At 35.0% G+C, this 15438-nt stretch overlaps 1 protein-coding gene across 1 annotated transcript in view; it reads left to right on the top strand.

The window, feature by feature from the left end:
• The window catches only part of valopa (vertebrate ancient long opsin a), a 78118-nt gene that overhangs the window by 24379 nt on the left and 38301 nt on the right, over positions 1–15438 (top strand). The window contains exon 3 of the mRNA XM_030155635.1: positions 14993–15110. Within this exon, the coding sequence (XP_030011495.1) occupies positions 14993–15110 (118 nt within the window). The remainder of the gene's footprint in view (positions 1–14992; positions 15111–15438) is intronic.

Below are 15438 nucleotides of genomic sequence, written 5' to 3'. Positions count from 1 at the left end.
ATTATTACATATTGCACCGTTATTACATAATGCGGCGCCACAGGCAGTATAGGGAGATAATATGTTCAAATGGTCTTTATATATTTGACAGTTTCAATGTGTTTCATCATAATCAAATCCCAGAATTTAGTTTACAGCTCAAAAACATGCTTTAGTGCGCACTACCTCAGTTATTCTGTTTATTGTGCCTGTGCTTTGTGCAGAGCTGCCATATCATTCACAGGCTTTATTCCCTGTGTCCGTATCTGGTTTAAGAAGAAAAATGTTGGAACTGAAGAAGAAACTTTAGTGAACACCTAAGTTTTAATATTGAAGACTGAGCCCTTCCTTAACTCTGTTTGCTCTTAAAGTTCCAGCATGAGCAACGCGTTATAAATGCTGGTGTAATGACTGTTGCTGCTGCTTTCTGGGTGATTTTACACCCAGAAGATAAACTATGTCCACAGTGGGTCTCCCATGCGAATAATAATGGGAAACAGTAATTAAAACAGCTAAACATGAGGAAGTATATGCACAAATAAATTGATGTAACGATATAAACACAGATAAATGTATTTATACCTATATTTATGGGTTTTACTGGTGAATCAATATTATAGAAGATGACGGTGTTTCCATGGTAACTACGAAGCCTCTGAATGTCCAAATGGGTCATATCTGATGACCATGAAAAGATGACAAACTGTATTTTTACACCAATTATTTACATGTATTGAAAGGATTAATGGATCAACAGGTATTAAACATTTTATATCATCAGATGGTTTTGGTCGCCAGTGACTGTTTGGGACTTTGAGGGTTAGAGACGTCTAGAACGTACACAATACAAACTGTCAAAATGTATTTCAGCAACATATGAATATTGACAGAAATACACTGGAAATAATCAAAATCTTACCAAGTATATTATTTTCGTTTCTAGTCAAAATATCTCATCACACTTAAAATAAGACATAATCACCTAAAGAGTAGCTTTTCAGTGAGATATAAGAACTTATTTTTAGACAATAGATCTGGAAAATCTTATTTCAAGAAATCTTACCAAGATCATTTTCACTTGTTCCATTGGCAGATTTTTTTTTTTTTTTTTTTTTTTTATTGCTTAATTCAAGCAAAAAATGGTCTGGACCAGGGGTTCCCACACTGGAAAAAATCTAAATCTTACCAAGTGTATTTTTCTCATTTCTAGTTAAAATATCTCATATCACTTAAAATAAGACAGAGTAACTTTTCAGTGAGATATAAGAACTTATTTTTAAACAATGGATCTTGAAAATCTTATTTCAAGAAATCTTACCAAGATAATTTTTACTTGCTCCATTGGCAGATTTTTTTTTTTTTTGCTTGAATTAAAAAAAAAAAAAAAAAAAATCTAGAATTTAGCAAAAAAAATCTGCCAATTCCATGAGTGAAAATTATCTTGGTAAGATTTCTTGAAATAAGATTTTCCAGATCTGTTGTCTAAAAAAAGTTCTTATATCTCACTGAAAAGTTACTCTTTAGGTGATTATGTCTTATTTTAAGTGTGATGAGATATTTTGACTAGAAATGAGAAAAATACACTTGGTAAGATTTAGATTTTTCCAGTGTAGGAACATTTTCAGCTTTAATCATGTGACTCATCCATAACAATAATGAAGTTTTGTTGAAATAAATGAATTATGTGACATATTAATAATGGTAATAGTTTTAGGTGATAATATACACTGGTGTCAGCTGCTGTTTTTCTGAGGTTTGGCCACTTATTAAGAATTTTACAAACTTTGGTCATGGGGAAATGCTTTCAGAACCATATTCTTCAGTCACCTGTACTGAAAAATCTCTGCTCTCATAAGCTCATTTCAGTAAACGTTTCCACCAAAGTGTCTTTTGAGTGTTCCTCAGTCTTTAGCGTCTTTCTTCACCCATCACCCTTCACCTCCCGTTAGCTTCTCTCTGACTTTGTAGCACTTTTCAGAATCATACGGGGGTGGAAACAGACTCAAATGGGGATAAAATTACTTGAAACATTTCCCTACCTCCTGCTACTCCTCGGTGCCCCACAGTGGAAGCACATAAAACACTCTGCTCTCTTTACATACTTTGCTAATAACCAGTATTTTCAGTGGTGCTCTCCAACTTTCAAAGGGAAATCTGTGCCGAGCTCATCCCTGTAAATAAAGCAGATTTAGTGTGACGTTCAGGGCTCGTGGTGAAATGAAGAACACCAGCTGCCAGTGGGAAGACTGATTCTTTTACCCGATTAGATTTTGTGGAAGTGCTCAGGTGACTCACCTCATCTGAAGAGGCTTATATACAGAAGTGGGCGATAAATCAGTGAAAAAAAGTGAACGGGCCATAAATTTCCCTTTAATGGGAGTACCCACCTGTTGGTTGACTTCAGAGTGGAACTTCAGCACCGTTCTAACACCACCCGCTGAATGGTTCTGAAAAATACTACAAAGTCAGAAACAGACTAGTTCAGGGACATCTGTAAACACAGAATCATAAGACCAGGGGTCTAGAGCATGCGGCCTGGGGACCAAATGCGGCCCGCCAAAGGTTCCAATCCAGCCCCTGGGATGAATCTGCAAAGTGAAAAAATTCCACAGTCTTGAATTGAATTAAGCAAAAAAAGAAAAAAAAAAACAGCTTGAATTAAGGAAAAAATCTTGAATTAAGCAAAAAAAAAAAAAAAAAAAAATCTTCAATTAAGTAAAAAAATCTTGAATTAAACCAAAAAAAAAATCTCAAATTTAGCAAAAAAATCTTGAATTAAGCAAAAAATCTTGAATTAACAACTTCAAATTTTTGTCTTTGTCTTAGTCCAAAAAATAACATTAAATTATGAAAATATTTACATTTCCAAACTATCCTGTAACAATAAAATGTGAATAACCTGAACAAATCTGCACAACCTGAAATGTCTGTAGAAAATTAAGCCCAATTTTAACTATTTTTCTGTCTGTTCCTCAGTGTTTAGTGTCTTTGTAGATCTGATCCATAATGCACATGTACAAATGGTAAGTTGGGGCAGAATATTTTTTAAAATTGCACTTATTTTTCTGAAGAAATTTCAGTTTTTTCAGGTTTGGATAGTTTGTAAAAGTAAGTATTTTCAGAATTTAATGGGGGGTTTACACTAAAACAAAGAAAAAAATCTGGAGTTGTCATTATTTATAGGTTATTATGCCATTATTTTATTGGTCCGGCCCACTGCAGATCAAGTTGGGCTGAATGTGGCCCCTGAAAGAAAATGAGTTTGAGACCCCTGCATAAGATAGTCTTTACCATAATACTGGGAGGGCTCATAACATCTGTATGTGTATCTGTGCGGTTCTGAGAATTTGAGATGTTTCTAACTGGTCAGTTTGGTACCTACAGTTGAGGAATAGTCCCATCTCAACATTAAATATATTTCTTCTTTAAAATTCCATTTTTTAAAGTCAGGAGGAACTGATTTCATTCACGTTGCTAAGCAGTTGCCAGGGGGAGGGACAGGAAGCAGCCTTGCACGTCAGGAGACAATAGGCGTGATCAGTGTTGTCCTCTGGTGGTCAAACACAGTAGGTCATTCAGAGCTGTCCTTCAGTCTCTACATATTGGTATTAATATATTAAACATGTAAAGCCTGAACTGTTAAAACACTGACAGAAAATTCCAGTTCTTCAAAAGTGGAGCCTTTATTGGTCCTTCTGAACAACCCCCCAATTTTTTTTCAAATATCAATTTCCATGTATGAATTTCAGTTTTGTATCATATTTGATACATCAGGTCTCAATGCTCAAATATTATTCTGCTTGAACAAACAAAAACACAATATAACACAAATATGTCAAAAAAAAAAAAAAAAAAGGTAATTCCTTTTCAAAACTGGCAAAGTTCTTCCTAATTCCTCATTTATGACAATCTTGTAGTGTCACTGGAAAGGCCTCTGTTGAACAAATTCCTCCCCCCTGGTGGATTATCTGTGTATTGCATGTAGCTAATTGTAAGCATCAGGTTTTTCAAGAAAAAAAAATATCACACTGATCATGTAGAAGGCTTCCAAACTCATGGATCAAATATGCTACGTTTGGCGTTACATGGTTAATTGTTGTTTAAATTTTAAAGAATGATTTACCATAGTAATTTTGGAATACAGTAGCCTTATAATCATGTTGCTATGCCCATAATGGTTGACAGGAAGTGCAGCACCACACTGCATGATGTGAAATGAAGTTAAAAACAGGAATGACACACTTACTCATAACTTCAGTCCCTTGGTATCGGTGTTAATATATTTATTGTCATTTAAATTTTAAAGAATGACTTACCAAACAATTTTCATGTCAGTACTTATAAAATATAGAATAACATCTTTTCACAAAAGCCAGCTCTCTCCAGTATAAAAATTACCACATCTAGAACCCGTGGTTCCCCACAGGTCAACGTGCTAGTAGAACCATATGAGCCTCAGAAAGGGTTAGTTTGAGTTAGTTTGTCCTGGTTATACCACCTGAAAAAGACTAAAAATCAATAATCGTTTACATATATAATTGTAGGTGCCACAGTGGCAGCACAGTGGGTTTGATGCATGTGTGGAATTTGTATGTTCTCCATGTGTCTGGTTCTCTCTGGGTACTCTGGCCTCCTCCCACCATCCAAATAATATGCACCTTTGTAGGTTAGTTGGTCAATCTACATCACCCATAGGTGGCAATGTGAGGGTGGATGGATGGATGGACAGATGCATGCATGCATGGATGGATAGATGGATGGATGGATGCACAGATGGATGGATGGATGGATGCACAGATGGATGGATGGATGGATGGATGCATGGATGGATGGATGGATGGGTGGGTGGGTGGGTGGGTGGGTGGATAAATGCATGGATGTATGCATGGATGGATGGATGGGTGGGTGGGTGGATGGATGGATGAATGCATGGATGTATGCATGGATGGATGGATGGATGGGTGGGTGGGTGGGTGGATGGATGGATGAATGGATAAATGCATGGATGGATGGATGGATAAATGCATGGATGTATGCATGGATGGATGGATGGATGGATGGGTGGGTGGGTGGATGGATGGATGGATAAATGCATGGATGTATGCATGGATGGATGGATGGATAAATGCATGGATGTATGCATGGATGGATGGATGGATAAATGCATGGATGGACGGATTGATGGATGGATGCTGTATTTTGAGTATTTCTATCTATTTTTCCACCCTATTTTTTGAAGCAGCCTGTTTTTTCGGTATCACAGCTGTGTTTTACTACATTCTTTTCGTTTCAGACTATTGAACCATTCAAGGCAGTAGTTATGTGTGGTAAAATTGCTAATGCGAGTCCAGAGCTTCAAAACAGAGCAATACAATGAAAAATGAATGAGTGTAATCGAATGTGGCTGACGGACAGGTGGACTGAACATCTCTGAATAGAGTTGATAATACTGTTTTAATACAGATTTCATGACTTAGGGTTGTACTTAAACAATAGTAAAAGTACAACTCTGAAATGGATATGACAGCTCACAAATATCAAACAAACAGGAAGTGCAGAGCTGAGACATTTTTTTATCCATGAAATGCAGAATTTTTACATATTTGCCAGTTTTTATGTGCCTTATCACTGACACTGAGACATTTAAAGGGTCTTATTTAATTTTGTTTACAGATCAGAACCTGTTTGAATATTTAGTATCATTTTAATGTATTTGGATAATCAAAACAGACATGGTCAGGTATAAGTCACAGGGTCCTTTGGAGTAACTATAGAAGAAGTGGAGGTTGGTAATTAGGGATGTAACGATTACCTGGTATAACGATAAACCATGGTAAAATTGTCAACGGTTGGTATTACTGTTTAAATTGTAATTATCATGAAAACCGTGTTTGATTACCGCACTTTTCTGGAGAAAACACCTATGTAAAGACATGTTTTTATGTCAAATATTTGAGTATAGTTTTAATTTATTACGATTTTGATTTTATATACCTAATATCTGGAACCAATATTCACTTTTAAAGTCTCTGAAAAGGTTCATTAAGCATCTTTGTGTTATTTATGCAATAAATTCCATACATTTTTCAAATCAGATTTTATATTTTTTTGTATTTTTTAGCCTTTTATGTTGATATAGTAGGTTAAAGTGAAAAAAATAATAGACCGATGATATACATGAAGTTGTGCTAAAAAAAAAAAAAAGATACCAAACATAGGTATAGTAAACATTTCTTTATATAGTAAATAAAGGCAAAATCAAAAGTACTGAAAAACAGCCAAAATAGGCTCAGACCCTAAGGGTTACTACTTGAACATTTCTGCCAAGACAAAGTGCATTGTGCCTGTTATTTTATTTGTTTTTTTTGTTGTTTTATTTTTTCAAAATACAACTTGGTTAAATTATTTCAGTGTGTGTATATGTACGTTTTGAACATTTTGAGCACAATTTCAACAATACCGTGATAATACTGATAACCGTGATATGAAATTTTCACATTGTTATTTCCCTGTTGGTAATATTTGAACAAAACCGCAGGGGCAGATGTGGTAAGTCTGGGTGGAGTGCATGAGTCCATAAGGGTGCTATGAAAAAACTGAGCAAACACATGTTTTACCTTCAGGGGGAAGTCTGAAGAATTCATGAGGCCCAGACAGAGAACTGCCAGACACTTTCACTAAGACGTTCACAGTGTGTTTGTTTACACAGGCACTAATGGTCCACTATGAACAATAATATGTGGGAGGAGCAATAACAGGAGGAGGACTATGGGAAATATAGGCTACATGAAGATCACAACCCAGGAAATACTGTCTGAGAAGCTTTGGATATTACTTGAAAATCAGTTCTTAACCTCCTAAGACCCACTGTCCACATTTGTGGACAAGAGTTTCACAACTTTATACAAAAAAAAAAGCAAAAAGGAAAGAAAACTGTTCACCACAAAGGACATTCCATAAAAATTTTAAAAACTGCATCTGAAAAAACTGTTGCATCATGATGTTTCCAATAGAGGCACTTATTTAATAAAAAAAACAAAAAAAGCTTGTACTTTGCTGACATGTCCTGGGTCTTAGGAGGTTTAGGTTTAGGTTAGTTTATTTCAGACACAGACATAATACAAAACATATGAAACAAAAATAAAAAAAAATAAAATAAAATAAACAATACACAATACACAAATTTAAAAAAATCAAACAATAGAAAAATAATAATAGTAATGATAAACAATACAAAAAAAGTCAAATAGTAGAAAAAAAAAAGAACAACTAACTAAATTACCTGTTTAAATAAAGGTAAAATTAAGTAAAATAAATTTCAAAAATGCCACTACTTCACTACTGACACAAGGTAGACTACAATTAAAACAAATGGAAAATGGAATTAGCTCCAATAATGTGATGATTCTAACTTTTCAAAAGACAAATCATGTAGTGTAGGACCAAAAATGACAAAAATACGTCATGAATTGCCACATAAATACCTGTGCTAAAGTCCAATTCCACCTTTATCTCAGGGTTTAAATGTGTATACATATTTATTTCTTCAAATGCAGCAAGAAAATACAGGAAATATATGCACAGCCGTAAAAAGAAACACACAAAAAACTGAAGTAAACTGTGATGGAAATGTTAAAGTCAGTATTTAGTGTGACCTCTGACCCCATGATAAGAAGCAGCAGAAATAAATATAAACATTTGACATGTGTTGAATGAAACCTGGTATAAAACATCAGAAAATTAAGGCAATAAATCTCATATTTTCTGAACAAAAGGGTTAAAGATGTGTTAAATGCAAAGGGAGCTCACACTAAATATGACCATTTTGGTTTATAGAAGCTGTTTTTCTCACTGAAACTTTAGTTTTTCCTGCTGTTCATACTTCACATATATTAGATTGGATCTAAATACAGACAAATGCATATGTGTGGACATAACTAAACCTTAGCTAAACCAACAAACCTAATGTTGGACTAGGACTTTTACACAGTGTTTTACACAGTGCACTTCCTGTGTACCTCATAATTTCATTCTGCAGGCGGCCTGGGTATTAACAGTGTATATTAATTGTCGCTTACATTTTAAAGCAGTGGTTCCCAACCTTTTTTGGCTCATGACCCCATTTTAACATCACAAATTTCTGGCGACTCCCAACATTCAAAACGGAGACTTTTTTTTTTTTTTTTTTGTTAAAATTAATTTCTTTTTGATCATGTAATAGTTTGCTATACTATGTTGCAAATAAACATTAATTTTAGACAACATTTAATCTATATAATGTATATTATTATGGATGGAGGCAGAAAAGCCAGGTGTAGATTACTGCACAAAGGGAGAATTTGATTTTCCTTGGTCAGGATATGTACAGTCAGTCCAGCTTGGATCTACAAGGCTGACAATTAATACTGAACAAACAAGAACTCAAACTGTGAATTATGAAAGAGCTGCAGCATCTGAAACTGACCACAATGAACATGTGACAGATAAACAGAACCACAGTGCTTCAGTTTCAGCTTCACAGTTTGTCGTGTCTTTTATGTATTGGGCTTGTCTCTCTCAACTCACCACATATTTTTTATTAGTAAGTTGTTTTTTTTTATCAATTACTAGAAATTTCAGGCGACCCCATTTGAATTCCAGGTGACCACACGTGGGGTCCCGACCCCAAGGTTGAAAAACACTGTTTTAAAGAATGATTTACCAAACAATTTTTTTGTCACTACTTTTGACACATCTTTTCCCAAAAGGCTGCTCTCCCCAGCATAAAAACTACCACATCTAAAACCCACAGTTCCCCACAGGTCACATACTAGTCGAATATAAGACTGTTATACAGTATTTGAAAGTTATGTAAGTTGTCTTTGTGAGATACACAAAGGTGCAACTGTTAATTCACATGTCCACCACTATCTAATACACATTGTAAAAAACAAAACAAAAACGGTAACATTCTGGCAGCTGGGGTGCCAAAAAAATACTGCTAAATAATGGAAAATAACCATCTCATAAAAATACGGTAATTTTCCATAATTAAAATACAGTTTTTTGCCCTAACTTTACATGAGATTTTACATATTTTTTTGACTTTTTAATGTTTGATAAAGAATATTTACATGTATTGAAACAATCAAATTACCTACAAATACACATATAAATAATTTTCAATGAGACTCAGTTGTACAATCCACTGATAAAAACTGTATTTGGACAGTTTATCAGTGCTTTTACATGTTATACATTCACAAAAACACATTTATTCAACATTTTTGTTGTGAAACCTCCCATAAATACACAAGATATTTGTCAATTAACAAACAAGTCTTGTTAAACTTACAGAACAAATACTTGTTTTACGGTTAATTGTCAGTAATTTTATCTCATTTTATTATTCTTATTTTTTACAGTATTAAACGTTAAATTAACAGTTTAATCTCATAAATAGAACAGAAATATTTGTGAAATTATGATACATTTGCAAATGTATTTTAATTGTATTTTTCTGTGAAAAAAGAAAAAAAAATTCTTTAAAAATGGAAAGTTTTTGGTTATTCACAGTTACAGCTTTTTCATGTTATTTTACATTCGACATGTAAAATCACAGTCTATTTTTGTCATTTCATTGATATTTTCCTGTATCTTAAAAATACAGGAAAAATCTGTAAAATAAACTGAAAGTTCTGTTAAATTACTTTTTTTTTTTTTTACAGTGCAAGACTATAATATCCTGTTTATATCAGTATTCTTATTTCATATATTCATATTTTTAATATTTTTAAATTTAAATATATACATTTACATTACATTTTACAGTATTTTAACACTATAAACTGGACTAATTATAAGTCTTACCTCTTCTCATGGGTCTGGAAACCAAGTGAGGACAATAATGAATCTGCAGGAAATAATGACACTGAAAGGTCAGAGGTCACACAAAGTACATACAATTAAGATCGACATAAATTTATTATAATTTATTTATTTAATATTATTTTCCCCCTCACTCCCCCCTCTCTCTTTCTCACTTTCATTCACACCCCCTCTTCCCCTTTTCCCTATCATCCCTAACCAAGCTATATTGTTTAGTTGCTATTTACATTTATGATTCTTTTCATTGTAATATGATGTTGTCGTTGTTGTTTGTCAATACTCTGTCGTCGTTGTTGTTTTTGGTTTGTTTATTTGTTTGATTTTCCCTTTATGTGTTGTTGTTGTTGTTGCTTTTCTGTCCACATTGCCTTGTTAACTATCACTAATTTAAAAAAAAAAAAGATCGAAATAAATACAAGTACATAGAACAAACAACAACAAAATATGAAGAAATGGGAAAAAAATGGGCATTAATTCATTACATAAATATAGTTATTATCTTTTAACAATAGTGTGATATCTCCCATTTCTGAATGTTGTGTTAAATATGGCAACATGAACAAACTTAAGGCATCATTACCCAGAATTTTATGCGTGTCACATGTTAGTAAATGAATAAACGAATGAGCAACAAGTTGAGAATCACATCAGATGTACTCATTCCTACTGTTAAACAAGAATTAAGATCAACCCAATACACACATGCATAAAGCACATGATCTGACAGGTAGTTTCTTTACAAAGGATCTGTGCAGAAACCTCAGGGCGTGTTTCATTTCACTGTGTCCCATTCTAATGGAAATGACATAATTAAACCAAATGAGTAGCCTCAGGGTCTCTAATTGTGTCACAGAGATGTGTCTCAGCTGTGAAATTCCCCCTTTTTAACTGAAGCTCAAATGATGTGAAAAACTGTCACCGTTCTCCCCAGTCAGATAAAAGCCTCTGAATGTCAAAATGACATTTTAAAGATTGCTGTGGAATTATGGGACACCTGAGTGTTTTCAGCATACACCATTATCTGCAGATTCTTCTCTGTCTGTGGAAAATTTCTCAACACTTTACTCCGTCTTTGTTCTATTTTGGGATTATTTCTGTGTAGTAAACAGCTGGACCTGTCTGTTAACCCTCGTAGTATCCTTGAAATCAGTTCGACCCCATTCAAAGTTTATCATTCAAAAAACAATAGGTGACTTTTTTTTTTTTTGCTTCATATTTCATGACTTTTCCTAATTTGATGGGAACAACTGATTAAGTATAACATTATCACGATACTTTTCAATGTGCTGAACATATATTGCACGTATTGGTGAGTCAATTTGACCCCAAGCTGTTTAGGCTACGTTTAGACCAGGGGTGTCAAACTCATTTTAGTCCAGGGCCGAACCAGTAAAATAATAACATAACTAGAAGCACTCGGAGAGCGCAGACCTCCGCCAAGGCTGATCAGTGGCTCCCCCTGTGGGCCCCCCACACGCCAAGGAGGTTATGTTTTTGCCAGGGTTTGTTTGTTTGTTTGTTTGTCTGTCTGTCTGTTTGTCTGTCCGTTAGTGTGCAACATAACTCAAAAAGTTATGGACAGATTTTGATGAAATTTTCAGGGTTTGTTGGAAATGGGCCCCCCTGTGGGCCCCCCCACCCCCGATCACCACCAAAATTTAATCATTTCTTCCTTATCCCATTTCCAACAAACCCTGAAAATTTCATCCAAATCTGTCCGTAACTTTTTGAGTTATGTTGCACACTAACGGACAGACAAACAAACAAACAAACAAACAAACAGACAAACAGACAAACAAACAAACAAACCCTGGCAAAAACATAACCTCCTTGGCGGAGGTAACTAAAGTATTTTCTCTTCTATTTACATGGAAATGTTAAACCTGAACTAGAAGCACTCGGAGAGCGCAGACCTCCGCCAAGGCTGATCAGTGCCCCCCCCCCGTGGGCCCCCCCACCCCCGATCACCATCAAAATTTAATCATTTCTTCCTTATCCCATTTCCAACAAACCCTGAAAATTTCATCCAAATCTGTCTATAACTTTTTGAGTTATGTTGCACACTAACGGACAGACCAACAAACAGACAGACAGACAGACAGACAGACAAACAAACCCTGGCAAAAACATAACCTCCTTGGCGGAGGTAATAAAGGTTTACATGAGATATTAATGAAGTAGATAAGTGAGCAAAAGGGTTTGCGCTGCAGTGCTCACGTTGCCTTGTTCTCGCAGCCCTTCCTTTACCGTTTTAGCTTTGCATTAGTTTTTATTTCCCAAGATTTTATTTCTGCAGTAAGTCACATCGCCATGATTTGAGCCTCAATTTGTGATCATATTGACCCCACCGGACTAAAGTAATGATTAGGGAGAACTGAATTTCACAAAATCACTCGTAAAATACTACAAATCACCTATAAAAGCCTGGCTACATCTGACCATAGGAATGAAGCAATTATGCTAAGCTAGGCTAAGCTAAGCTAACGGAAGGGCTGCGAGAACAAGGCAATCGGTGCACTGCAGTACAACTGATTTGCCCACTTATCGAACTCATTAGTGCATGACAAATGAATTAATAAAAATACAAGTGGTGAACTCTTCCTTCAGGGTTTTCCAGGCTGGTAGATCCCATCAGAATAGCCCACTGGAACGGTTTGGGTTGACTAGACTGCATTGCATATTCTTCCACCAGCGCAGAATGTGTGCATCATCACGACAGGACAAGACAACGAGCATGTGCAGAATGGAAGGAATAAAGTCCAAAAGGAATAAAGGGTTTACATGTCCGAGGAATAATTTAGTTCGGAATAAAAAGGGGATTAAACCAGTGACTTTATTCGGGTTTAAATTTAATCTGATCTATTTTTTTTCAACTGGAATAAGGTGTTTACATGGGCATCTGAAATAGGATCTAACGTTTATTCAGATTAAACCAGGAATAAAAGTTGTCATGTAAACGCACGGAATGTACAACTAATGTCAACTCCAAACTTTTCTCTATGTTTTAGAGCGAAAAAAGTAAATTTACATTATGAAAAGGTTTACATCTGCAAACTATCCTTTCGAAAGATGTGAATATCATGAAAAAACTGAAAAAAATAAGTGTAATTTTAACAATATTATGCCTCAGTTTATCATTTACACGCGTACATTATAACTTACAGATCACAGTGGGTCTACAAATACACAAAACATTGAGTAACAGACAGAATATTGTTAAAATTGCATTTACTTCTCTTAAGACATTTCAGGTTGTTCATATTTGTTCAGATTATTCACATTTTTTGCAAAATTATACTTTGTTTTAGTGTAAATACATGAAAATATTTACTTTTACAAACAAACATTTGGAGTTGTCATTATTTATGTTATTATGATAGTATTTGACTGGTCTTGCCCACTGGAGATTGAATTGGTCTGAATGTGGAACCTGAACTAAAAGGATTGTTCATATCTCAGTGTAATTTTTTTGCATTTTACAGGACCCTTTGGCGGGCCGGATTTGGCCCCCGGGCCGCATGTTTGACACCTGGGGTTTAGACGGTAACAGTCTGAATGGAAAAACCAAAAGTGGCATTGTGTTTTCACTTTTAATTCTATGTTTAGACATGCGTTTTGGGGGGTAATCTGCACACAGACAGACACGCAAAAGTGTGAAATGTCCTATTTATCCATGTTGTATGCATCACCACCACGCCTGGGTAGAACCGTTCTACTTCTCTTCCTGTTCTCTCCTAGCGCAAAATAAAATCACAAAACAGGAAACAGAACATTACTCTCTATTAAGATTCATGACAATTGCTGAAACGACTCTTGGATGTAAATTAGAGCGGTTAGGGCGAATTGAAGTTCTGTCACAGGAAAATAATCCGATCTGTTGTTGTTTTCCTGTACTGGCACGTGTCTGTGACGTAAACTCTATGCGACGAGAAAACAGTTTTGCGTTTTTAAGTGGGTCAGACCGGTAAAATATTGATTGATTGATTGATGTATTTATTTTGAATATGAATGTCAAACAGAAGAAAATAAATAAACAAAACACTTTAACATATGACATATAATACATATTTGAAAAGGAGTGAGAAGAAGTACAACTTATAAACTCCCACCCCTTCTCCTTATATAATTAATAACAATAATAACCTTCCTAGTCTAAGCAGATCTATACACAATACCATAATATGACTGATACTTACTATTAAATAATTTGGTTTCTGGCTTTATATTATTATGAACAAATATAATATGATTTACATAAACACATAATACAATAACACATATATGTAAATACATATTCATACACAGATCTATACACACACACATACACACACCTATACATACATATACACACACCTACCCCATACTTGTACATCTTTATCACACCCAGCGATCCCCAAGCCCTCCCTCATCCCTGTACCTCTGAAAAATTGTATCTTTGTACCTCTTTTTAAATTCTTTCATGCATGGACATTGCTTTAACTCTATATTAAATCTGTTCCACAGTCTCACCTCGCTGACATAAACACAAAAACCCTTCCTAGTTGTGCGTATTAGGGGAATTTTAAAGTTAATTTTCCCCCTTAAATCATAACCCGCCTCATGAATACTGAATAATTTCTGTATATTTGTTGGTAAAAGATTATTTTTAGCTTTGTACATTATTTGAGCTGTTTGATAGTCCACAATGTCTGTGAACTTGAGTAATTTTGACTGTAAGAATAATGAGTTTGTGTGTTCCTGGTAGCCAACGTTATGAATGATCCGTATTGCTCTTTTTTGAATGATAGTTAGTGGCTGTAGTGAGGTCTTGTAGTTGTTGCCCCAGAGCTCAGCACAGTACTGTAAATGTGGTGAGACTAGGGAAGAGTATAGAGTGTGAAAATATTATAGAATAATCTATAAATAATGACAAGCCCAAATTTTGTCTTTGTTTTTTTGGTATGAAAAAGTAAAATTACAAATACTTGGTCAACAATTTTATGTAGATCATTTCCTGGAGGCAGATATCCCTTGGGGTCAGACTGACCCCAAAAGTGAAATGTGGTAGTAATATTTGAGGATAATGGAGGGTTAAATGTGATATTTCCAGACTTTGATTCTACCTGAATGCTGATCACATAAATGTTTCCTCTCCACCTTTGCACAGGTATTCAACTAACATCACCGATCACAGCTACATCATCACCTTCTTCGCCACCTGCTTCATTCTACCGCTTGGAGTGATTTTCTTTTGCTACGGGAAGCTCCTGAGGAAGCTCAGAAAGGTCAGTGTGAGCTTTCAGACCAAAACACAAACACATGATTCACTCACTGAGTTTACTTAATGAGACATTTATTTAAGGGCCGCTATTCTATGTATGTGATTTCATGTCTCCACTTTTCTGTTCACTACTTTAACCCTATGATGTCAAACGTATCATATTTGATATATGAGTTTTGAAGCCCTCTACATGATCAGTGTAATATTTTTTATCCTTAAAAAACCTGATGTATACAATTAGATACATGCAATACACGGATAATCCACAAGGAGGAGGAATTCATTCACCAGAGGCCTTTCCAGTGACACTATGAGACTGTCATTAATGAGGA

This window comes from Sphaeramia orbicularis, chromosome 15 (assembly GCF_902148855.1).
Source record: "Sphaeramia orbicularis chromosome 15, fSphaOr1.1, whole genome shotgun sequence".
Classification (NCBI taxonomy): Eukaryota; Metazoa; Chordata; class Actinopteri; order Kurtiformes; family Apogonidae; genus Sphaeramia; species Sphaeramia orbicularis.
The sequence above is the reverse complement of the archived record's forward strand: the minus strand, read 5'-3'. Positions and strand labels throughout refer to the sequence as shown.